The sequence below is a fragment of the Lissotriton vulgaris genome, chromosome 7 (genome assembly GCF_964263255.1).
Source record: "Lissotriton vulgaris chromosome 7, aLisVul1.2, whole genome shotgun sequence".
In the NCBI taxonomy this organism is placed as follows: Eukaryota; Metazoa; Chordata; class Amphibia; order Caudata; family Salamandridae; genus Lissotriton; species Lissotriton vulgaris.
The window spans coordinates 1,758,839,011-1,758,866,523 of NC_141695.1; the positions used below are offsets into that span (position 1 = coordinate 1,758,839,011).

At 47.7% G+C, this 27,513-nt stretch overlaps 1 protein-coding gene across 3 annotated transcripts in view; it reads left to right on the forward strand.

The window, feature by feature from the left end:
* The window catches only part of LOC147706601 (cell adhesion molecule CEACAM3-like), a 140,970-nt gene that overhangs the window by 84,760 nt on the left and 28,697 nt on the right, over nucleotides 1–27,513 (forward strand). For all 3 annotated transcript variants that reach the window (XM_086933096.1, XM_086933094.1, XM_086933095.1), the window contains 3 exons: nucleotides 1,404–1,754; nucleotides 25,423–25,563; nucleotides 25,667–25,755. In XM_086933096.1, the coding sequence (XP_086789222.1) occupies nucleotides 1,404–1,754; nucleotides 25,423–25,563; nucleotides 25,667–25,755 (581 nt within the window). The remainder of the gene's footprint in view (nucleotides 1–1,403; nucleotides 1,755–25,422; nucleotides 25,564–25,666; nucleotides 25,756–27,513) is intronic.

The following is a 27,513-nucleotide window of genomic DNA, read 5'->3' on the forward strand; positions in this document are numbered from 1 at the left end:
GAGCCTCCGGCTCCAAACAGAACTCCAAGTTTAAAAAAAGAAACAGCGCTCTAGTCTCCCCTCCCTCCTCCAAGATGGCCCCCAATGGCTCCATCCAATCCCATAAAGGGATACATAGACAGCAACACGACCTGTTCTTTTTTTCTGCACTTCTCCGACTGCTGTGTTCCCTGCTGGTCAGGTGAGTGAGGCTGGGGTCTTGCTTTAGCAGCCCCTTATGGCCTCGGGTATTTAGTTGGGGGGAAGTTCGTTTGTATTGTAATTTGTTTGCTTCCCCTTTCTGTTGCCTGGCAACGTGTCCTGCTTAGCGGACTTTTGGTGCTCTTTTTTGCGGGTTCACATGGTGTTCCCGCTTCGGATGGCCGCGCCTACGCTTCCTGCTTAGCTGGAGAATCATTGTCCGGTGCGTGCCCCCTTACCGACCGCGCGTCCTGCTTCTGGGACTCTGAGCGGTCGGATGTTTTGCTTATTGCCGACGCTTTCTGCCTAGCGGCGAGTTTTGCTGGTGATACGCCACTTTCCGCCGCGCGTCCTGCTTCTGGGACTCTGCGCGGTCGACTGTTTGTTAGTTGCCTAGTGGCGATTTTTACCGGTGACACGCCCCTTTCTGACCGCGCGTCCTGATTCTAGGGCTCTGCGCGATCGGGTGTTTGTTTTCCTTGCCGATACATGCTCTCTTACCTGGGATCTTGGCTAACATCGCTATCTCCTATTACCAACTTTTGGAGATATTTGTGCTAAGCGCGAATATCTCCAAAAGCTAACACCTGCCCCTGAGCAGTTCTTAGCCATGTTATCCAATGGTAGGTGGATAACATGGCTAAGAGCATTTGCTCGATAATGCATTAATATCGCTGACTTTACAGCGATATTCGTGCATTTCGGCCGATTTTTATCGCTTAGGAGATAAACCTTGATAATATCAAGGCTCCTAAGCGATAAAAATCGGCGATGCTCGGCGATATAATTTCGGCCGCTAACCAAGCTGAGCGAAATTTTTCGCTCAAGCTTGGTAATATGCCCCAAGATTTCTTATATAACTAAAGTTTATTTGTGGTGAATTGTGTATATAGAAGAAATCCGATATTTTAAAGCAACATACGATGGTTGAAAATGGTTTGTTGTCAAAATGATGGAAGCATGTATAACTATCCATGCATTGGAAGTCCTGTTTCGGAGCTGCTGTTAAAGGAAACAATCATTGGCACAGCCAATAGGTCTCGCCTTTGGGACATTATAAGTGTTTAGCCATGCAGCAGTTGATGTAAGGATATTGTGCTGGATAACTAAATACTTATAAGGTGTCAAAAGCGAGACCTATTGTCTATGCCAATGCTTGTTGTAAATAACTAGAAGTGAGGGGCGTCCAGCAGGTTCATCTCTTCTTCTCTCGTTCCTTCCAGCCTGGCTCGGGGTCTGGACCCAGCGGACGGCGGGGCAGGGGCCCGGAGCGGATGTGGTCACTGCTGCGGAGGGACAGACGGCCACCCTCACTGCCCCGGTCACTACGAATATACTGGTCTTCTCCTGGTACAGAGGGACAGCGGTGTCTCCTCCACAACAGATCCTTAGTTACATTGTGGCTACTTCCAAACAGATCAATGGCCCCCAGTCCACGGGCCGGGAGAGCGCGAGCCCCAACGGGACCCTGAGCATCCGGGACCTGCGGACGAGCGACGCCGGGAACTACACAGTGTCTGTGACACTAAATAATGCAACAACAGTAACAGCCTCCAGGCAGCTGAGAGTCTACGGTGAGTGCACACTGGACAGGGGCATGTACTTCCTTCTTCCTCTCGGGAGTAGAGAGAGTAGATTCGTGTCTGTCGAGGCTTCAGGTGAGTGGCTCTGCTCGTCCCTACTGTCCAATCAAATGCATATCACAATCCTAGCTTTAGGACCAGTGGGAGGAGTATCTTTACTTTCACATTGAGGGCGAGGATCATTGCAAACAGAGCTTTACGCTCCACTCGAAAGTACTTTTTGGACGTCTTTTTACGCCTCAGAAACATGTCGGCTTCTAAAGCTGAACCAGGAGTAGGTGTCGATGCGACTCCTGTCGATGTGATGCCACATGTATCAAATGCTCTCTTCATAGCGTCCAAAGTTTCAGGTTACCTTTGTGTGATATTTTCATAATTTCGGTGCAATTATGAGTGACATTCAGTGACTATGAGTGAGACTTTCTCGCAAGTAAAAACAAGCAATGACGTGCACGGAAAGGCATTAATAATCGATATCAGACCCTTTTGAGCAATGAACTTCAAAAAGTATCTTGACCCCTCGCCCGTTATTAGTGTGCTCAAACTAATTACTCTAACTCTACCCTCAACCAAACACAAACAAGCATTTACAATGCAATGGTTTCGCCTTTGGAAAAGTTAGTTTTTTTTTTTACTTATAAATAAATGGCATTGTTATTTACATTGCCAACAGCTCTCACAGCCCACACAGCTCTCACAGCCCACACAGCTCTCACAGCTCTCACAGCCCACACAGCTCGCACAGTCCACACAGCTCTCACAGCTCTCACAGCCCACACAGCTCTCACAGCCCACACAGCTCTCACAGCCCACACAGCTCACACAGCTCTCACAGCTCTCACAGCCCACAGCCCACACAGCTCTCACAGCCCACACAGCTCTCACAGCTCTCACAGCCCACACAGCTCTCTCAACCCACACAGCTCTCACAGCCCACACAGCTCTCACAGCCCACACAGCCCACACAGCTCTCACAGCCCACACAACTCTCACAGCTCTCTCAACCCACACAGCTCTCACAGCCCACACAGCTCTCACAGCTCTCACAGCTTTCTCAACCCACAAAGCTCTCACAGCCCACACAGCTCTCACAGCCCACACAGCTCTCACAGCCCTCACAGCCCACACAGCTCTCACAGCCCACACAACTCTCACAGCTCTCTCAACCCACACAGCTCTCACAGCCCACACAGCTCTCACAGCCCACACAGCTCTCACAGCCCACACAGCTCTCACAGCCCACACAGCTCTCACAGCCCACAGCCCACACAGCTCTCACAGCCCACACAGCTCTCACAGCCCACACAGCTCTCTCAACCCACACAGCTCTCACAGCCCACACAGCTCTCACAGCCCACACAGCTTTCTCAGCCCACACAGCTCTCACAGCCCACACAACTCTCACAGCTCTCTCAACCCACACAACTCTCACAGCCCGCACAGCCTACACAGCTCTCACAGCCCACACAGCTCTCACAGCCCACACAGCTCTCACAACCCACAAAGCTCTCACAGCCCACACAGCTCTCACAGCCCACACAGCTCTCACAGCCCTCATAGCCCACACAGCTCTCACAGCCCACACAACTCTCACAGCTCTCTCAACCCACACAGCTCTCACAGCCCACACAGCTCTCACAGCCCACACAGCTCTCACAGCCCACACAGCTCACACAGCCCACACAGCCCTCACAGCTCTCACAGCCCACACAGCCCACACAGCTCTCACAGCCCTCACAGCCCACACAGCTCTCACAGCCCACACAGCTCAAAGCCCACACAGCCCACACAGCTCTCACAGTCCACACAGCTCTCACAGCCCACACAGCTCTCACAGCCCACACAGCTCTCACAGCCCTCACAGCTCTCACAGCCCACACAGCTCTCACAGCCCACACAGCTCTCTCAACCCACACAGCTCTCACAGCCCACACAGCTCTCACAGCCCACACAGCTTTCTCAGCCCACACAGCTCTCACAGCCCACACAACTCTCACAGCTCTCTCAACCCACACAACTCTCACAGCCCGCACAGCCTACACAGCTCTCACAGCCCACACAGCTCTCACAGCCCACACAGCTCTCACAGCTCTCTCAACCCACAAAGCTCTCACAGCCCACACAGCTCTCACAGCCCACACAGCTCTCACAGCCCTCATAGCCCACACAGCTCTCACAGCCCACACAACTCTCACAGCTCTCTCAACCCACACAGCTCTCACAGCCCACACAGCTCTCACAGCCCACACAGCTCTCACAGCCCACACAGCTCACACAGCCCACACAGCCCTCACAGCTCTCACAGCCCACACAGCCCACACAGCTCTCACAGCCCTCACAGCCCACACAGCTCTCACAGCCCACACAGCTCAAAGCCCACACAGCCCACACAGCTCTCACAGTCCACACAGCTCTCACAGCCCACACAGCTCTCACAGCCCACACAGCTCTCACAGCCCTCACAGCTCTCACAGCCCACACAGCTCTCACAGCCCACACAGCTCACAGCTCTCACAGCCCACACAGCTCTCACAGCCCACACAGCTCACAGCCCACACAGCCCACACAGCTCTCACAGCCCTCACAGCCCACACAGCTCTCACAGCCCACACAGCCCTCACAGCTCTCACAGCCCTCACAGCTCTCACAGCCCACACAGCCCTCACAGCTCTCACAGCCCTCACAGCTCTCACAGCCCACACAGCTCTCTCAGCCCACACAGCTCTCACAGCCCACACAGCTCTCTCAGCCCACACAGCTCTCACAGCCCACATAACTCTCACAGCTCTTTCAACCCACACAGCTCTCACAGCCCACTCAGCTCACAGCCCACACAACCCACACAGCCCACACAGCTCTCACAGCCCACACAGCCCACACAGCCCTCACAGCTCTCACAGCCCACACAACTCTCACAGCTCTCTCAACCCACACAGCTCTCACAGCCCACACAGCTCACAGCCCACACAGCCCTCACAGCCCTCACAGCCCACACAACCCACACAGCTCTCACAGCCTACACAGCCCTCACAGTTCTCACAGCCCACACAGCCCTCACAGCTCTCACAGCCCACACAACTCTCACAGCTCTCTCAACCCACACAGCTCTCACAGCCCACACAGCTCTTACAGCCCACACAGCTCTCACAGCCCACACAGCCCACACAGCCCACACAGCTCTCTCAGCCCACACAACTCTCACAGATCTCTCAACCCACACAGCTCTCACAGCCCACACAGCTCTCACAGCCCACACAGCTCTCTCAGTCCACACAGCTCTCACAGCCCACACAACTCTCACAGCTCTCTCAACCCACACAACTCTCACAGCCCACACAGCCCACACAGCTCTCACAGCCCACACAGCTCTCACAGCCCACACAGCTCTCACAGCCCACACAGCCCACACAACTCTCACAGCTCTCTCAACCCACACAGCTCTCTCAGTCCACACAGCTCTCACAGCCCACACAACTCTCACAGCTCTCTCAACCCACACAACTCTCACAGCCCACACAGCCCACACAGCTCTCACAGCCCACACAGCTCTCACAGCCCACACAGCTCTCACAGCCCACACAGCTCTCACAGCCCACACAGCCCACACAACTCTCACAGCTCTCTCAACCCACACAGCTCTCACAGCCCACACAGCTCTCACAGCCCACACAGCTCTCACAGCCCTCACAGCCCACACAGCTCTCACAGCCCACACAACTCTCACAGCTCTCTCAACCCACACAGCTCTCACAGCCCACACAGCTCTCACAGCCCACACAGCTCTCACAGCCCACACAGCTCACAGCCCACACAGCCCTCACAGCTCTCACAGCTCTCACAGCCCACACAGCCCACACAGCTCTCATAGCCCTCATAGCCCACACAGCTCTCACAGCTCTCACAGCTAAGCATGGGCGGAAAATCTGTTTCGCTCGCGGATTTTGCGGATTTTCGGTAAATTCGCAATCCGCGAGATTCGCGAATCTCCCCGCGAATAAGCGCTAAATTGCAGAAATACGATCTTAGCAAAACTGAAACTACTTACCAGGTTCAAAAGTTCAGGCTCATCATTAGTAGCCATTTCCTGTAGTGATTCCTGAGGGGCTCCTCCAGAGTTCAGTTGCCTACTTGCAACTATTATGTGACCCAGCTCTGAACCTCAGAATAGTTACACATATGCCACAAAGGTCCTGAATTACAGCTAAGGGAGACAAGCAGGAGCCAGGCTGGAAGTTCAAATCCATTAATCAGCCCCTAATTCATTATCGTCAGTTGGGGCAGGGCAGGTGTTGTAACTAATTTTGCAACAATGAAAGCACTTAGCAAGTGCAAAAGATCACTAATCAGGAAGCACTAAGGAAGCAGGTGCCAGCTAAAAAAATATTCTGTGACACATTAAACAGCCCCAAATTAATTCAGGTCACTTGAGGCAGGGAAGGTGTGCTTTGCTTTGCCACAATAATGTACACTGACTGGACAACCAGAGGGTGCTGTGATGAAACAGAGGGTGGCATGGGTGGGCCAGAGGGTGGGGTGAGTAGTCAGAGAGTGGCAGTGGTGACAGAGAGTGGCAGTGATGAAGAAGAGTGTCCCAAACAGGCTGGACACGTAGAAACAACAAGTTCGCAAAACTTGCGACCCGACAGGTAAGTTCGCGTTTTGCGACATTGTACAAAACCCTCGCTAACTGGCAGAAACACGCGCAAACACAAAAAAAAAAAATCTGCAAATTCGCGAGAATTTGCGGATTTTGCGAATTGCGAGTTCGCAAATCCGCAAAATTCGCGAACGCGAGATTCGCAAAATTCGCCCATGCTTACTCACAGCCCACACAGCTCAAAGCCCACACAGCCCACACAGCTCTCACAGCCCACACAGCTCTCACAGCCCACACAGCTCTCACAGCCCTCACAGCTCTCACAGCCCACACAGCTCTCACAGCCCACACAGCTCTCACAGCCCACACGGCTCACAGCCCACACAGCGCTCACAGCCCTCACAGCCCACACAGCTCTCACAGCCCACACAGCTCACAGCCCACACAGCCCACACAGCCCTCACAGCTCTCACAGCCCTCACAGCTCTCACAGCCCACACAGCCCTCACAGCTCTCACAGCCCTCACAGCTCTCACAGCCCACACAGCTCTCTCAGCCCACACAGCTCTCACAGCCCACACAACTCTCACAGCTCTCTCAACCCACACAGCTCTCACAGACCACACAGCTCACAGCCCACACAGCCCATACAGCTCTCACGGCCCACACAGCTCTCACAGCCCACACAGCCCTCACAGCTCTCACAGCCCACACAGCCCACACAGCCCTCACAGCTCTCACAGCCCACACAACTCTCACAGCTCTCTCAACCCACACAGCTCTCACATCCCACACAGCTTACAGCCCACACAGCTTACAGCCCACACACCCACACAGCCCTCACAGCCCTCACAGCCCACACAGCCCACACAGCTCTCACAGCCCACACAGCCCTCACAGCCCACACAGCCCACACAGCCCACACAGCCCTGACAGCTCTCACAGCCCACACAACTCTCACAGCTCTCTCTGATCCCACACAGCCCACACAGCTCTCACAGCCCGCACAGCACTCACAGCCCTCACAGCCCACACAGCCCACGCAGCTCTCACAGCCCACACAGCTCTCACAGCCCACACAGCTCTCACAGCCCACACAGCTCTCACAGCCCACACAGCTCTCTCAGCCCACACAGCTCTCACAGCCCACACAGCTCTCTCAACCCACACAGCTCTCACAGCCCACACAGCTCTCACAGCTCTCACAGCCAACACAGCTCTCACAGCCCTCACAGCCCACCCAGCTCTCACAGCCCACACAGCTCTCACAGCCCACACAGCCCACACAGCTCTCACAGCCCACACAGCTCTCACAGCCCACACAGCTCTCACAGCCCACACAGCTCTCACATCCCACAAAGCTCTCATAGCCCACACTATGCTGCTGTCTCTAAGAGAAGCACTTCCCAAATTCAAAACAGATCTCAGTTTCAGAGATTCATTCCCCAAATGCAACTACAGACATGTGCTTTCCCAAGGAAATATACTGCAAAAATAAAACAAGCATTTACAAGTGGGGCCGGAGACACGGACAGCGGGAGGGGGGGGCAGGAACGGGCACACGGACAGCGGGAGGGGGGGCGGGAACAGGCACAGGCACAATCAAAAGGCAGAAGGCAAGAAAAAACAAAACAAAGTTGTATCTGTTATTTTGGTGCAGGCTAGAACCCACTTGCATGAGCTAGCTGCACAAAGGTGGAGTCTCATTTCAGGCCTGGAGGGACTCCCTGCACAGGGAGGGAGACTGGGGACAGGCCTGAAGGGCTTAGCATAGTGTGCTGCCCGACTGGTATTTTGCTGCTTCTGTCATTGCAATCAGATATCTAATACAAGTAACATCACACCTACAGCAAGCCAAAATGATTGGCTGTGTCAATGGTTGTTAGTTGCATAAGCAATAACTATGTTTTCCTTGAATATAATGTGACAATCCTTCAGTTCTAAGACTGTGAAAGAACGTTAACGAGGCTCTTCGAAGATACCCCAAAGGCAGTGAAGCGTGACACTACTGCTGAGGTAAGACTTGTTTTTCAACCGGTGGGTGAGGGCAAAAATGGAGAGCCCGATAGGATTCCGACTCAATGCCTATTTTTTGGAGCTACGGGTACTCCGATGATGTTATGCAGTGTGCCATGCTGGGTTGCATGGGCAGTCCCTCTCGTTTGGTGGCCAGTTTGATAGAGCAAACATAGTCACCTTATAGCCCTTTGTTAATGGTAGTGATGTGCCTTGGACGCGGGGGGGGGGCTGCCCAATAGCTGTGGAGGTGTCCTGTTGACAATGACACTAAAACTATAGAATTTGCCAAGGTTTGATCATCAAACCCATCGCTGACCCACCACAGAGTTGTTGGGCATTCAGTGTGTTGTGGGGATTGGTCCGTAAGCAGGGGCAGGGGCCTTGAGACAGATCTATTCGCTGCCATACTTGACGTGATTACAATTTCTCTACACATTCTTCCAAAACTGGCTTGATTAAGATTTCTGGAAAATTAGTGTTTGAAAAAGCTGAATGTTTTGACCATTGATAGTCCCATGAGACTCCCCAAAGAGGGGAAACACACACCCTGCCGATGACACTCTATGCCACTAGGCCATGTAAACGAGAAACTTGTGCGTTACACGAATTGTTTAACTTAACATCACAGATAATGTATTTTACACTGTGGCCATTTGTTCTCCTTTTGTTATACTTTGCACTCTTTTATACTGTTCTGTACAATATTATACTCTACATAAATAGTGCTATACAATGCACTACTATACCATACCACACCAAACTAGACCTTACATATATATTACAAGCATACATCCCAACACTTGAGAGTGGCCTTGAATGAAACATTGAGTCAGAGAGAGTCCTTTTTTGTTTCTCTTTTTAAGTTTTCTGACTATGACAATTTAAAACAAGGTCAGAGAAGGGACGTATATCCACATAGGACCAGTTCTAGGTATGCAGATCTGAACTGCCACTCCGTATGAGTGACAAGACAGGGGGTATGAGAGTTTCATAGCAAGTGCTCCTGGGGACTTAATAAGTCGTGATATTCTTGCCTCTTCTAAATGACTGAAAGCACAGAAAATAAACAGGACATAGTTGGTTACTATTTTCTTCTAAATAAGGTATTAGGCAAAAATGTCATTCGCCTGGCTTGTCCTTTCCCCCCCTGAATGTGCAGCGTGTTCCTTTTGATGCTGTTTGGGGTGCAGACACTGGGAAAGGACCTCTGCTTCTACTGACTGCCCTGTCTGCCATCTCAGAGACCGGTATTTAACATGTCTGTCATTGAAAGGAAATGAAGTTTGAAAGACTTCATCTGTCAGTGTGGGGATTTGAACCCATGACCCTCACATTCTTAGTGCCATCACCACCTGAACACTGATAAGTTCCGCCTTCCCTCAGCTGTACATATATCTCGCTTGTCGCACACAAACAACTCTGGACAAGTCTGACCGCTTTCATGCATGTTTCATCTAACTTCCATGTAGTTAATTTAATATATTTGGTACATTGGCAAACAGATAGAACTGGTTTGGTTGATTTTATTTCTTGAATGCCCGTTTTGTTGACTTAAACCTTAGCTATCAGTTTTAAGAAGCTTACTTTGATGGATGAACTGTGAAGTCCCGCCCCTCCCCCATCATGCAGTTTGTTATACACAACTAAACAATCGCGACATTTTTTTTGATCGGTTCTCCTGTTTTGTGATATGCTTTGCAATGCCAAGCTGCATTTTCTTATGCCATGTTTTGTTGCATGATGTCAAGCTATCCTATGTTTTGCCATGCTTTGTTATTAAATAAAGGGAATCTACGCAATGTTAAGTTGTTATGCCGCGTTGCTGACTGCTATGAAATGTAATGTGACACTAGGGTAAATATTGCTATGCTAAGCTGTGTTTTGTCATGCAATGCTGTTTGTTTTTTGGCCTATGCTATGTTTTGCAAATGTTGTGCCATGCCAGATTATATTTGTCTATATTGTGTTTTGTTGTGTTAACAGTTTGATTCCGACGTCTTCCTCTTTGTTGTCTAGTGGTTCCGAGGTATTCAGGCTCTGGCCTAAACATTGGGAGGGATCGTTTCAATTCGGTGCAGGCGAAATGTTTTTCGTGCTCTTTGCCCTGTATTGCTTATCTTTGTTTTTACGCGCAAACGTTGTTTTCCTTTATCATCTCCATTTTTTACATTCCCCGAGTCACTTTCTGGTGCGCCACGGGGTGCCGCCCGATGACCAGACCCAGAGAGTGCCCCACTTTCACTGGGACATTCCCCGCATTCCATGGCGTCGCGTGGTCCCACTCAGACAACAGGAGCGGCTCCTCATACCAAGGAGCCCCACCGAAAACACCCTAAGCCTGCTCGACTTTTTATCACCGTGTCCTCATGTCTGCTTTAAAACTGCAGGTCAGGGGATCACGCTGTGAGGTCATCAGGCCGCGACGAAGAGGCTCCTTTCCAAATGTAACTGTTTTATTGAATTGCGGTGCTGAAGTTTGCATGCGCCCTTTTACAATGCACATTATACCAGTAATACATCTGGGTTGTAACTTTATACCGGAGGCCCGCTATGGAGTATCATATTTTTATTCAATTGGTAGGGGAAGCTTGAAGTTTCATTATTACAGCACACTTAGACCAACCTATCGCAATAAATTAATATGAATTCACTATAACTCCAGGGTGATGTTGGTGTATATATTGTAAGTAGTACACATATATAGATGTTATGTTGGCTGAGCTCTAAAACAACGTGGCACGAACACAACTATCCTTGCTGTATATCAAAGATGCTCTGAACTAAAGGAAATTAGACAAAGCTTCCTGGAAGTAAATATTTACCCATGCAGGCTGGTTCAATTACACGAGGCACTTACAAATGCGCGCCAAGTGCCTCATGTGTATTGCTTTTAATGCTCAGCAAAGGAATATTAGGAAACAACATTTTCCTTGGGGTTGCCTTATCACAACAAGCATTTTAAGTTTTAAATCGTCCTGATAACACGGACAGCGGGGGGGTGGGAAAGACTACAGGGGGGCAGGAAAGGCACGGACAGCGGGAGGGGGGGCGGGAAAGCACGGACAGCGGGAGGGGGGCGGAAAAGACATTGACAGTGGGAGGTGGGGCGGGAACGGCAAACGGCACCAAAAAAAGCACTCACCTGGACTTCTTCCGGCGGTGGTCGGCCTGGAATGAAGAAAACAAACCTAAAAAAAAAAAAAAAAAAAAACGCCCACCGCCGAGATGACGCGCACAGAGGGGCGGAGAGGGAAGAAATCGCAGGAACGCCCACGAATCTGGTCCGGCCATGACGGACAGATCTCTGTTCCAATGGCTAGCCTCCATTTATGGAGCTAGCCAATGGAACAGAGAGGCGTTGACCAAGCCACATACTGTTCTCATTAGGTTTTCACCTTCGTGAAAAGCTGCGTGTGCAGCTTTCACTTAGGTGAAACCTAAAAACCATCCGATATTTGCACTGACACATAACACTCCCTCCGTGCTCAAAATCTAACATCTCCCAAAGTATCAGTCACCATTGTACTCAATATGTGCAACAAATCACAACTCCCTCCCAGCTACACAGTTCCCACTAAGCTACGAGACACCCTTCTCAGATATTTACCTTCTCTGCGCCACAACCGGCAGCATAGCCTCACTTCACTTCGTCATGACAAGTACTCTTGATGTTTTTCCCTCACGCTCGTGCCGTTTTTAAAGTGAAAAATCCCACACCTTTTAGCAATCAAGCTGCAATCCACTCCGCCCCTCCTTTCAGTTTAAACGTAAACGTGAACCAGATCAGTAAACTTCATCTCCCATGATACCCCACATTACAGTCAAAGAAAACGTGTTCCCTCCAAATTAAAACTACCCCTTAGAATGCTCCAGTGAAATGTAAAACATATTTCAGAAATAATGAAAACATACAGGTGCCCTATTTAAAAGAAAAACCTGTGGATAAATCTATACTAAAAACGAACTGTACAAAGCAACAAAGTTCAACTGCCCCCTCATTCCAATGTCGATTTAGTCATTGCTTTTAAATCATTCCACTTATGATTTTATTCTTTCTGTCTCCGTAATGGTGATTCCTTTAGAAAGTTAAACTTGACTCCTTGGGGTGCAAGCTCTGAGGTGATAATATTTGCAAGACTGAAGCAGAGGGCATCTTTGGCCAGTGTTCCTGGAATGCTGTAAACTATGGCTGCAGCTTGCGGCCTCACAGTGTCACTCTGGTGGCTAGCATTTATTTTCAATGCAAACCAACTTGGCTCATAGTATGCCCCCCCCCTCCATTAATGCAGCAGGTGGAAACCGAGCCCCACAGTGGACTTTGTTGCCCCTCTCAGCATTACAATATAATACGCTCCGGCTTCATTTAGATTTCTTCTCTGCACACTAGTGACGCATTCAGAATGATTGCCATTTAGAGTGCAAGATGGCAATAATACTGGTCTTTACAATTAAAAGCATCATGCTGTTAAACGCTGCCACGAATGTTACGGATTTGACTTGTTTCTAGGCCTGGCCGGAAAACTAAGCTACGCTTGCGTAGGTTGCACAACTACGCGCTACGTGAATTGCATGTAGCACAGTGAAACAACACGTAGCGTAGCAGGCATTTTTTGCTTGCTCGAGGTCCTCCATGTCAAGTTGCCGACCGCGAGCAAGCAAAATGACATCCCGGCAAGACTTTTTCCTCGGTCGCGATCAGCAACCTCAAGTTGCCGATCGCGAGAGTGGAAAATAAATCACCCAGCGAGATTCTCAACGCAAGGAGGTCAGGTTTCTCATTGGTCGCGTATGCTTGCATCCGCTCGCGATGAGAAACTAAAAGTCCGCTTTGAGAAAACTGCAGCTCGAGTACAAATCTACTTGAGCAGGAGAAAACGATTGCTTGCACTGTGCAAGAGGCCGTTTGCAATGATTGCACAGTGCGGACAAGCATCCGACACTGTCCAATCATTGCAAACAGCATATCCTACTGCACTACGCAGTTCGCGTAGTGCTAAGCGTAGCTCGCGTAGTGCGAAGTGCACTTTGCGTAGGTAGGCGTAGCGCTACTACGCGAACTACATCCAGGGTTACTTGTTGCCATCAGGTATCCCAGGATGTCTCCCACTGACTTTTGAACTGCACTCCTGCTTGCTGCACATTCCTCCAGCGCCGCACTGAGGCCTCGTGGCGGCCTCAAGCAGCTGCTAGATGCTTGAGACCCCTCCAGTCCAGTCAGCAAGAGTTCATCTCATCAGCACCCACAGAAAAGCTGAAAAGCCTCTCTCCGACACCCTTCAACCCCGCAGTGACTGCCAGCCTTGCACTTTCACCACGCATTTCAGTTATAGGAATCATAATGCCCCGCACTAGAAAAACACTACTATCACGATAATAAAATGTGGACAAATGATGAGTTATTACCACTGCATACCATACCACACACTGTACTGGAAAACACATACAATAGAAACATCTCCCGCAAACGCCCTCAGGTTTGATGTAGTAATAAGGTGGCACACATGCCCAATGCTGAGTAGACCCAGGTAGATCCCTCACAAAGAAAAGATTGACACGTCCCCGGCATTAAGGACAGACAGGTATTGTACTTGTGTAAGGGGATCATGTCACTTTGCACCGCACGACTGGCTCTAGAGCGGTGCGACCGGTGCCGTTGCACCTGGTGCTGACTTCTGGTGGCACCGTGTTTTGCAAGTATGTCGTTTTAAAAGCACCTGCTGCCGTGTTAGCTGCGGCCTGCAATTTTCATACAACAATAAAAATGTCTACATAACTCCGGTTCTTCTTGGAGGGAGATCAGAGTTTTGTTTAATGGAAGTTTTTTTTGTTCAAAATTTCTTTTATTGCTTTAAATGCAGAAAAAATAACGAACAAGCTCATGTGCTCTCTAGTCACCGGGATGCAACCCAGCAGATGTGTTAGCATGTATGGCAAAACAAAAATTACGCCCTTCGGTGCTGATGACAGAACGGTTCCGTCATGAGCGTCGGTTGAGCTGTGCTGATGACGGAACCGTTCCGTCATGAGTCCGTTAGAACCTTAGAACCTTCAGAACAGCGCGAAAATTCGCGCCGCGCTGAAGGGGTTATCAACACTAATAACGAAGAATACTTCCCCCCTCCCAGCCTACCCTCCTCCCGCAAATCGTAGGCCATGCTCCCAAAGAGTAGCAACAGCAAGAGCAAACCAGGAAGGACCCATTTGTTAAAATATTCTAGGTAGCCGAGATATTTGAGTTTGGCGTTCTGGGGGGTCAGCAAGTCGCAGTAATCGCAAATACTTTGGGCAGGTAAGCTCCGTAAACTCGGATGTTAGTAACGTAAGGAAAGGTTCCCATAACTCTTGAAAGGAGGCCCCGGGGTAAGTCAGAGACAGGGAATGCTTTTCCATGCCTAAGATGCCCCACATTCGGTGGAGCCATCCCAGCGAGCTGGAGCATTCTTAGTGCCCCAGTGAGCGAGGATGTTCTGGACTGCTGCCCCCAGCGTGAGTGCCATCTGCTTGCCTCTTCGAGATTTGAGGGGAAAAGTTATAGCGTTAGGGAGGCTCAGAAGGACATAAGACGATGGCTCTCCTAGCCATCAGCCGCGCCTCAGAAATTCAAAATATTTTTAATCAATCGATACAAACAGGTATCATCCCCACGACATGGAAGGACGCATATGTGCGGCCAATACTAAAAAAAAACACTTCTGACTCTCAAATACTTAGCCATTACCGTCCTATTTCCTTGCTACCCCTATTGGGTAAGCACTTGGAAAGCATAATAAATAGGCAGCTGAGTTCATATCTTGAATCCAACAAAATTCTGGATCCCTCACAATCAGGTTTTCATCCGGGTTCCAGTACTGAGACTGCTATTCTGGCCGTGACTGACTCCCTTAGGCAGGTAACGGACGCGTGAGGATCAGTAGTACTGATCCTATTAGATCTCTCCGCTGCATTTGATACCATCTCGCACTCAAAGCTTGAGGAGAGATTATACGCCTGTGGTATCCAAGACACAGCCTTAAAATGGCTACAGCACTTCATGTCAGACAGACAACAAACCATTATGATAGGGCCCTATTTCTCTGAAAAGATGTGCCTGGATAAGGGCTTACCTCAGGTTCTAGTCTTATTCTGACCTTATTTTATATATATATATATATATATATATATATATATATATATATATATATATATATATATATATATATATATATATATATATATATATATATATATATATATATATATATATGTATATATATATGTATGTATGTATGTATGTATGTATGTATGTATGTATGTATGTATGTATGTATGTATGTATATATATATATATATATATATATATATATATATATATATATATATATATATATATATATATATATATATATATATATATAGCCCCTCTGGCAAAAATTGCAGAGCAGCTCGGCTTTGAGATAGTTTCATATGCTGACGATACTCAGCTCATGTTTACTGTCGGCCCCAATTTAGAAACAGAGAAAATCCGTTTCACTGCCGAAATGCTTACAATTTCCAGCTGGATGACGGAGAATTGCCTTCAATTGAACCCTGGAAAAACGGAGGTCATGCTAATGGGGAAAGCCTCACCTATATGGTCAGATGAATGGTGGCCCCAACAGCTGGGAACAGCACCCGTACCCAAACAATGTGTAAGAAACCTAGGGCTAAAACTTGATCGGACATTAACAATGAAAGATCATATTGCTGCAGTGACCAGTTCTTGCTATTATAGCCTGCGTCTTCAGGCGCAAGATCCTTCCCTACCTGCCCATTAACTGCCGTAGAACTCTGGTTCAGGCCATGGTGATTAGCAGATTGGATTATGGGAAAGCTCTGCTGGCCGGAGGAGGAGAGACCTTGCTTGCTAAACTACAGGTGATTCAGAACACTGCGGCAAGAATGATTCTGAATCGCCCGACAGGCTCCCCCTGGCCCTTTGTTGAAAGAGCTGCACTGGCTACCAGTGAGGAAGCGATCATATTTTTATATTTGTTGTCTTACTTACACTGCCTTGAAAGGCAAAGGTCTATGCTATCTGTTCAAAAGTTTGGATACACACAAAAAGACGGGCGCACAACCCTATTATCAGGGTCCAATAGTCCAAGAAATATAATGCAATGGTGCTTCTAGAGAAATGATGCGTATCCTACATCACCAACTCCCGTACAGGAGCGACAATATGTACAGTAACCTCTGAGCACACTTTAGCAATCTCTATATATAACAAACAAGTATCTGGCAAGTGTCTCTCTTTTCTTGAAGAGTGAGATTTAACTTTTCAATCTCACAGGGTCAATTCCAATAATCAAAGTTCCAAAATATTCAGTTTATGTTGTTTATTTCTTTGTTTTTCTTCTTATCTCCCCAGATGTCCAAAGTTAATTACAACAGCCAACACGTGTTTCGTCGTGTACAGTATAATACCTCGACTTCTTCAGGGCTGTAATCAGATAAACATTATCCATAATCACTACACGTACTACGTATGGCTAGTCATGAGAGGTGGGAAAGTACCAGCCACCTGTCAGTAAGGTAATAGCCTGCTAAGTGAAATAGGTTTTAAGGAGAAAGGAAGATAGAATTGCCACTCTAGTCAAGTTATTCACCCTGATTATGTGTCCAAGATCATGTCCCATAACCAAGAGGAAAATCAAAATTTCAAGTATATACAGTAATTCACCTTTAAATTATCCAGTCATTTCAGGCATCAAATGCATACTCCAAACGTAAATAAAGTTGTCAGTCTGTAAAGTAGAAGCCTGAGAAGTAATTAAATATATGCAGAAGCAAATCTAGCACACTAAATAAAATTAACAAATAATCCTCGTTAAGTTCCAAACAGAATATATTACCACCAAAAATTATCGATACCACCACCTATGTCTATTGTTGCAACAAACGGTACAATTACCTGTACTGTCTTCCAAATCAAAATCGACAACAGCAGATCCTGTTCCGTTTTTCAATCCTCAATCTGCATTCACTAAAATCAAGTATAATAGATGATACTAAATAAATCTGCTGTTAATGAAAGTGCTCTATTCACGTTAAGCACTACATGTCACTTACCCAGTCTCTTTTGTCCGGGTTATTATAAAGTTCTTATCCAGAGCTTCTCTTATCTGTGCCTCACACTACAAGAGCAAGTAGTACACATTACTTCCTGCTATATTATACAAAAATCCTTCGATCCTATTACCGTAGATAAAGTAACACAACTCACCATCCTCATTCATGGCATCTGTAAATATATCATACGGTCTCCAAATTAGTTGGGACAAATTCCTAATCGGGGATAGCGTAGGAGTCAGTAAATTTAAATAAAACTAAATAATATCCATCTTATTCTATATAAGTGTTCTTAAGTATCTCACCTACGCGAAGGTTGTAATCTTATCTCTGAATCCCTTCTCAGATCGTCATTTCAATAAGTACAAGTTCTAAAGGCAAAAAAGAAATACTTCACACACTGCCGGTGTTTTGTCCTCCATAATAAATAACAAGTTCGTGTAAACTTACCAACGGTCTCATATTATCCGTCTCAGCTCGGGGTCGATATTATCTTAAAGTAGTAAATATGCAGCTGCAGTTGACAAATAAAACAAACAGCATATAACTCGTATCTTTCCTCTATGTGCACACATATATCACATGTATCTCTATAGCGCTCACCTAAATTCTTGTCGTTATCTGTCTCTCGACCACCTATGGGAGTGTATAAACTATATTTCAGAATACACATATTCATAATAGTTTTCCAAAATAAATGGCTTAACACAGGGAATATTCTTTACCTGTAGTAAGCCCTGCATCAGAACGTGCTGTCCCCTTCCGCGTCTCGCTGCTCTGGCGTCTCGCATCAGCGCCATCTTAGACTGTCTATTTTCATAGATTTTCGCGGGCGCCATCTTATAACGTGTTTACGTCTTTTAAAATCGGAATCTCTGTTTCTCCGTCTCTAATGTACGCGCCATATTGTGACCCGCTGATATGCAGGCTAAATGTATATATTCTGTGTGTCAGTTACAAATAACACTCAACACCCCATAATAATTATCCTTACCTAAATCAAACCGGTACATTATTCACTGCAACCCTCATCTCGTCCACGAACCCGGACAGCAAACCGCCCAAATGCATATTGGTAATGGTGTAACCCTATCTATTCCCGTCGCCGTTAGTCGTCAGTCAATGTATTACTCCAGTCATAGTTCAGTCTATCAGGTTTCATAGGTAAGGTGCGGTAGAGAGAAAGGAAGTGCCAATGTTAGTCAGTTCACCAAAGACAAAAAACAAGTAGTGTAATACCTCCTACTCTACTATAAACATGGTCTTAGTAAATGGAATATACAGGTCAATTCAGATTTAGTCATAATATTCACTCATTTGAAATACATTATCCCATACCACCAAGATAATCATTAACAGTGAAATCTCACCGTTAGACATGTGCTATCTGCATAAGAAACTCACAAACCATGTACCCTGTCTAAATCGTAGATCCAGTACACTAGCTCTTCTACAGGTGCCCCTAATACGCCTCAGTCGTACAGGGGGCAGGGCTTTTTCGTACCTTGCTCCAAGATACTGGAATAAATTACCCATTACTGTGCGTGAAATCTCCACCTGTAGTGCATTTAGGAAACAACTAAAAGCTTACTTGTTTTAATTTTTCTGATTTCCCAGTATCAGGTTGGTCTCAAAGCAGCGTCGAGATGCCCCCAGGTGAGTTGTGCACTATAAAAGTAGAACTAACATAACATAACATACATTGGGAAGCGAGGGATCTGTGTATCGAAATGGGATCTACCTCGTCCAGGATCTCTGCCAATATGTTCCCAATATTGGTCAGTCCCACAGTAAGTGGGTTAGAGTACCCAGCTGACCACATTCACGCCAACAGTGCGGGCTACGGTAAGGGTTACCCCTATGTAGTCGTACAGAAGTAAGGTCCCAATAAGTAGCAACTTTAGTTGCTTTTTCCACTGAGGACACGTTGCGTGCTGTTCGGCGGGCCCTGAAATAGATATCGTACCATTCCTTCTGCGTCAGGACTCTACCAAGCTCCCCCGTCCAGCACATCTGGCCAGGAGTCTTCACAGAATCTAAGGTGCCCCTGGCAAACCAATATAGATCTGAGGTCAAATGTGCATCTGAATGTCGTTTAAGCAACCACTTCTCAAATGTAGTAAGGCATCTCTCTGCGCCCCGTACCTCCTTATGTGACATCCAATGGTGAACCTGCATGTAGCGATAGCACTCTTGTTCTGGTAGGACCTGCTCCCTGTGAAGATCGGTAAAGGAACGGTGTCGAGAGAGATTACAAAAATTCCCTATGGAGCGGCAGGACTCTCCGATCCAAAGTCAGAAAGCCTCAGCGTTAAGCCCAGGTGTGAAGTCGAGGTTATGAACTACGGGCGTAATTGGTGACGGGAAGGTCCTGAGCCCACGGGGAACAGCCACCTTATCCCATGACAACAGAGTAGATTTAGTTGTCTCTGAAAGATATAGGTTGCGGGCCGAGCTGCCAGCGTAAGAAAGGGAATACCCCAAAATGGTTGTCCAGCAAGCGACCGATTCATAAACAACCAATGTTTCTTGGACTCCGGACGGGACCACTCCACCAGAGTCCTCATCTGAGTCACACACCAGTACGCAGAGAGATCAGGGATCCCCAAGTCTCCATCCACAGGATCTCTATGAGTGAACTCCCTTCATAGCCGGGCCCTCTGATTTTGCGAGACAAAATGTTTAATGTACCGTTGTAAGGAGCGTAAGGCCCCTGAGGGAGGTACAAGTGGCAGTGTATGGAATAGGTAAAGGAGCTGGGTAGTATCACCATTTTTACTGCAGCTATACATCGCAACCAGGAGAGAGAGTGTGGTCTCTATTTGCAGAGGGAGTCTCGGAACTGGCGAGAAATTGCCGAATAGTTAGTTACCTTGGTGGTGCGGATGGTGACAGAGATTTGCAAAGCTAGGTAAGGGATCGTATCTCTGGCCCATTGGACCAGATATGATCAGTGCAGAAGCCCCAGCATTTCAGGCTACAGAGATAGGAGTAATGCCTGAGATTTATTTACATTAATCCTGAACCCCGAGGCTTGGGCAAACCTATTGAATTCAGCCCAAAAAGCAGGCAGAGGTTCCCGAGGATGTTCCAACGTAGCCACCACGTCATCTGTGTATAGACATAGTTTGTGCTCCGTCCCTCCAAAGTGTGCCTCTCTAATGCTTGGGTTGTCTCGGACCCGTTGGGCCGTGGGTTCCATATAAGGGTGAATAGAAATGGCGACAGGGAGCAACCATGCCTCATTCCCCTGCATATGAAAAATGCCAATGAAGCTAACCCATTCACCCACACAGTAACCATGGGGTTAGCGCAGCTGCTGAAAACCCAATTGATAAAGTGAAATGGAAAACCAAAGTGAGATAGGGTCACCTTAAGGTTTGGCAAATGAACCCTGTTGAACACCTTCTCTGCGTCAACGGAGAAAATCATGCGTTCGGCTCGAAAGCATTCGGATCGGTCCACCAGGTGTAGGAGCTGCTTGGTATTGTCAGAGCACTGACGTCCGGGAACAAATCCGGATTGATCCAGATCTATGAGCCCAGGCAAGTGACAAGAGAGCCTACATGCCAAGATCCCAGTGAAAATCTTGAGGTCCACATTTAAAATCGATACGGGACCAAAGGAGCCACACAAATGTCTGTCCTTACCCGGTTTAGGTAGTACAGTGATCAATGCCTCCAGCATAGAGGGGGAGAGAGAGGCGGCCTGATCGGTTCCAATTGAGTTATAAACACGTACCAGCAATGGGGCTAATAGGCCACAGAACTTTTTATAAAATATGGAGGAGAAGCCATCCGGCCCCGTGACTTGAGGGGCTTTAGGCAGGAGGTAGCAGCAATAACCTCCTCCAGACGTATAGGGGCTGCGATTTCCTCCGCCTGACACTGTGAGAGTTTAGAGGTTTAAACGCCGTGCACATAATGGGCTGGCTCTTCATCAGGCAGAGTTTTGGCCATATAAAAGGTGGCATAAAAGCGTCGGACTTCTTCCACTATGTCAGGGTCTGTCGTACACTCTCTCCCCTGATGGTCACGGATCATAGTAACGCAGGATGGCTGTCGCTGCGCACGGAGCCTATGGGCGAGAAGCCACCTGCACCTATCCCCCTGCCTAAAAGACGTGCTTCAGCTTAAGGGCGGCGTATTCTGCCCGGTCAATATCTAGCCCCGCTAGCTGTGCCCTGGCAGTCTTAAGCTGCATCCAAACTCTGGGGCCCCGTCCGCTGATGGATGCGCTCAAATTCAGCAACCTCCCCGGATAAACGCTCCCTTTTTTCCCTCCTGTCTTTATTTATTTATTTATTTATTTTTTAAAGTATTTTTATTTGCTTTTTACAGTGCAAAAAGACAACTAGCATTACACAATAGATCATCAAACACCACCCTGTGTCCCCCCACCCTCTTCCCCATCCCCTAAAATAATTCTACACTCCTCCGCTCTATCGGGTTGTACAGTGTTACTCCCCGGACCCAAGAATATTAAGGTGCAGTTCCATATATAGTGCTTCCCTTTAACCAGGGTAGGAGGACCCCCACCTCCCCCAATCCACAGACCTCCGTCCAGGCCATGGAACCGGCGCCATTTGCCCCACACTCTAGCAAACTTCTTAGGACAGCCCCTCGCCTTGTATGTGACCGTCTCTGCTGCCATATATAGGTCCATGACCCTTCTCCACTCCTCCAGCTGTGGCAGAGTCGAGGCCCCCCACATCCTTGCCATGTCCCTCTTAGCTACCACCAGAGCCAAAACTAGAAAGATCAGAAGTGAGCGTCTCAGGTCGACATAATTCGTTATTCCCAGCAGGACCAGTTTGGGGTCCAGCGGCAGTGTGACCTCTACGACCTCTCCAAGCTCCCTCAAGACCTCCTTCCAGTATTCCTGCATTTCAGGGCACCGCCAAATAATGTGATAGAAATCCCCCCTCTCTTGGCCACACCTGAGGCACCGCGAGCCACTAACCCTCCCCATACAATGCAGGCATACCCTATCATAGTAGACCCTGTGTAGGATTTTACACTGAATGAGCCATAGGCGGGACTTATTGGCAACTTCCCTCAGGTGCATCAGGGCTGTGTCCCAGTCCACCATATCCATCTCCCCTACATCCTGCTCCCAGGTTCCTCTAAGTTTCACTAAACGATCAGGTGTGTTATTAATCAGTGTTTTATATGTCAGGGAGACTGCCTTACCCGTGATATGTTCCTGCAACAGGCGTACCTCCAATGGTGCAAACTCTGGCATGGTCCCCGTCAGTGCCTCCTCCGCCCACCAGGCGTGTCGCAGCTGCGCATATTTATAGTACTGTGTGTGGTGCCCGTCGGAAAAGACTGGAATGACTTTAAGTCCCCTCTGTTCATTAGATCCCCCAGTACCGAGATACCTATGCTATCCCACCTCTAGAATCCCCGTAGTTTGCATAGCTCCTTTAACCATGAGCAGTGCCATATTGGCGTCTGTTTCATCAGTGTGTGCGTCCATCCAATTGCCTAGTCGCCCTCTCCCATATCCCCAGGGTAACTCTGGTAGCAGAATGCAACCGCTCCTTCCCCTTGCCTCCGTAGAGGTAGTAGAGGCAAGTGAGCCGCGCCATAGTACTGCGCTCCAGAGCATAAGTGGGATGCATTGCCAAGGCATGAAACCATTCATTGATAGGCACGAGATGCTCCGCCCAATGATAGGCTTCGATGTTTGGCAGAGAAATTCCACCATTATATTGATGACGCTGTAGGGTACTCAACGCCACCCGGGGCTGTTTCCCCAGCCACAACAAGGATCTCAGCTCTGCATTTATGTCATGGTACACCCGACGAGGGAGCGGGAAGTACTCGTTCTGTACGGCGTACAGAAACCGCGGCAGCGCCATCATTTTAAACATGGCGGCCCACCCAAGTTTGTGAGGGGGAGCACCCTCCACCTAGCCGCATCTGCGGCAAAGTTATTCAACACCCGTTGGACGTTCTTCTCATGTGAGAGGTTAATGTCTATTGTCAAGTACACTCCCAGGTACAAAACCCCTCATCCATCGTCCTTAGCATCCCAGGCAGGTTTGACCAATACTCACCCCCTCCAGGTTCATAGAGAATTGACTTACACCAATTAATCCGATATCCCGCGTGAGCTCCATAACGGTCCAGCTCCGAGAACAGCGTCGGGACCGGGGTCGTGGGGTGGGTGATGTACAGGAGGACATCGTCCGCATACAGCGATATTTTTTCCTCGTGGGAGTCAGACTGATCGATTTTAAAACCCCTGATATCCCCGTTCTGCCGGACTGCACATGCTACTATTTCTATGGTAAGAGCAAAAAGCAGTGGAGACATGGGCCACCCTTTTCGGGTTCCCCTTCTTATGGGGAAATCCTCAGACACCACCCCGTTGATTTTAACGCTAGCTCTGGCATTTGTATATAGCAACCGCACCACCCGCCTAAACTTAGGTTCGAAGCCACACCTGGAAAACACCCCTTCAACAAAAGGCCAGTGTACCGCATCAAATGCCTTTTCAGCGTCCAGGGATAAAAACAAGTGGGGGTTCCACTTTGTGGGTCCTTCTAAGGTTCAATCTGGTGGCCCTATCCAGAAGAAAGTCAGTTTGGTTCAGATGGACCAGATCCGGGATCACCCACTGCAATTGAAGAGCTAAGATTGTTGCTAGGAGTTTTACCTATACGTTCAAGACGGATATGGGGCGGTACGACGCGCAGTCCTCCACGGGTTTACGGATGAAAGAACTGTATCTCTGACTGTCTCACTTGCCAGATGTGTCAGGGGTGCTTATGAGACCGGAAAAGGAGAAGCAGTAGCAAATGTATGTGATGTAATGGAGGGTGTTGGAAGTACTTTATCCAGATAGTATTGGATGGTAGCTATGAAAAATGGCAATGCTTTGAAAGCAGTGGTTGTGCTCATAGAGAAAGAGTCTTGAAGTGGGACAACAGTTCCAGAAAGTGACCAACCTTGTAACAGCATTCTAGAATCATTAACAATGAGTAATGGATATGAGATGATGCAGGGAGAACAATGTGTACCTTGGGAACGCCATGAATTTCAACCATGTCAAGGAGAGGGTTGAGTGGGTTGGAAGATCAGGCAAGGGAATGGATGTTTAAGTGTGAGGTGTGTGAGGGGGTGGAGAAGGGTTTATAGGTTGGTTTGCGTATGGTAAATTCTGACCAACATATAGATGATCTACGATTGTCATGAGACAAAATATATTTCAATTTATTGATCCTTTTTATGGTCCTTACGAGATCTTTCAAGATATGCAGCAGTGGTTGTTGATCTGCATTGGGGCATGGAGGGCAACCTTTAGTAAGGACAGAATTCTGTCATGCCTGGCCCACTTTGGAAATTAAGAACATTTTGGAAGGATGTGGAATTTGTCATACACACACCTCTTTGTGCAATCCCATGGTTAATGCACAGGGGGAGAGAATAATCTGATTAGTTAATGGCACCATGGAAATGGTGTTCAGATCAGGTAGTTCAGAGGGCACTGGAAGACATGTTGTGGGAACACCATACTACAATTAATAGTGTAATGGTTAAAGCCCTGATTGAGATAATGTGAGATGGATCAGTTGGCGCAAAGGTGACTGCAGGACGGTTGCACAAAAGGTACGGTGTTGAGATTAAGGACTAACGTTTCCCATATCAAAAGTCAGTTGCATGCTCAGTAGTTGTTTCCGGCAGTATAGATGCAGAATTTAGTCATATATTTATGAAAATGCTTTTCAATGTTCTGCTCACCTCTTCGCAATACCCATATTCTCATGCTCATGTATGTCCATTTCGTTCACTCACTCTTCTAGCACATCCCTTAAGTCTTAGTGAGGTGGCATTATTGGCCAGCACCCCTACTCTAAAAGCTGTTGTAGCACCACTGCGTGTGCTCAGATCCAGTATATATAATCCAGGCTCTCACTGGCTGCTTTCATTCTGCTCCCTCCCACAGGCAGTCCTTGCCCCACTCCTGGCTCCTGCTGGCAGACCACTCTTGGCGTGGCCTGCGGCGTTGTCCTCGGTGCTGCAATCATTGTGGCAGTGATTATGGTTCATTATGAGAGACGCCTGAACCCGATGGCCACAAACAAAGGTAAAAGTCCATAACATGGCCCTTAATGTATCTCTCTGTATATTATATACTATACTCTGTATATGTGACACAACAGTAATGCTTCCATCACTCTCTGCCTCAGATGAAAACATGTATCAGAATCCCAGTGTTATCAAAAACGCTGATACCCCCTATGAGAACGTGAAGAAAGGGCGCGATGGTCAGTCAGCGGTGAGTAGCTGGCAGTGATGAAGTCACGGTTCAAGAAAAATGTAAATAGTGTCTCATATGAACAAATATAATGTATTCATATTGTTTTTGTTTTTAATTTTCATACTGTATGAAACAAAGTGCATAGACCTTTCACTCTCTGCAGAAAGTGCAATGCTTCTGGGGGTTGTTTTGATCCCTTCACACAATAGACTGTAAGCTGTGTCTGGCAGAAAAACTGCCTCCACCTTTTTACAGTGACCCATGAGGTGCCCTGCTGCGACAGTCTGGGAGTGGCTACTGTCAGCTGAAGATGCTGCAGGAAACCTTCCTTCCTCAAATAGGGGCAGCCTTTCTTAACACTTTAGTACATATCATTTTAGCAAATGGAGATGAGCTCCCTGCACTGGGCCTGAGGGTGCAACCGCGGCCTGGCCTTTGTGTCTACATGACACTGGCAGTATACCTCTTTACATACATTGTCAGTGCCCACATACCTAGTCTCCAGCATATAATGTGTGTTAGGGAGGGTCTTTCCTATCACTTCATCTAAGGAACACACACCTGTTTTAAAGTCTGTACCTCTATTCATGATTGAGCAAGGAGTGCTGCAGAGGTTGGCAGATTGTAAATGGGTTGGTGGATATGCAACCACCGTGGATTGACTTAGCAGTGCAAACCAATCCTGGAAACAAATCAGCCTCCACCAGGGGAACATCCTCCAAGTAAGACAGCTTCAAATTGGATGATTAGCATAAGAAAGTTTGTTATTAGTTGGGGGAATTTGAGTTCTATCTAAATAATAAGTCCAAAATCTGGACAGCCCAGAGGGGGGGTGGGGGGGGGGGGTGCAATGTATTAAAAAAGTAGGAAATCTGTTTTCAAGTTTTACATGTTCTAGTAGTGAATAACTCTTTAAATACATTTTTCACTACTGCAAGGCCTACCTCTCGCGATAACATTGGAGTTACCCTATTTAATTTAACAATCAGTAATTACCACATGGGAGCAGGTAATCAGTTTATTTTTGTTGTCTTTGTAATTGTAATGAAACATCCAGATTAATGGTGAAGTCTGATTTAAAATTTCAATTTTGAAAATGTCACTTTTGGAAAGTTAGGATGTTCCTGCCTTAGCCATTTGGTACCTGCAGCCTGTCTCTGGGTCACATGCCCGGGTATAGTTGGCAGTTGGGCTTTGTTTATTCCTCTTAGACAACCACACACAATACATAGCTTAGGTGTTCCTGGATGGGCTATCTCTGGCAGGATCGGAGAGAGGAGTTGGGAACAGTACCTCTTACACTTGAATAGGCCTTATCGTGCCTCCACATAAAAGTCTGCCTACCCGATATAGTCAGTCTGGAGCCGGGGCCAGGAAGGCAGGCCATTTGTGCACTTCAAAGCCATACCTGCTTCTCCCACTTCAAAGGCACAAATGGGTATAAATGCTGGACTTAAGACACTTACAGCCAGATTCATCATCGGCATGTTTTGCGAGTCTGTAATAGCAATTTATAAGGAATCGCTGTTACAGACTCGCAAAACTGGATTCATGTAGGAATCGCAATATTTATTGTGATTCCTACAGCTTCCTTTTTTGCGATTAGCTAATTGCTAATCGTAAATAAGGAATAACTCCCCATTCATTCCTATGGGCCTAGAGGCCCATAGGAATGAATGGGAAGACATATCAATGTGAGAATCGCTATTAGCGATTCGCATTTTGATTTTGCGATTTCAAGGGTGCAGGGGTGTCCAATGGACACCCTGTTGCACA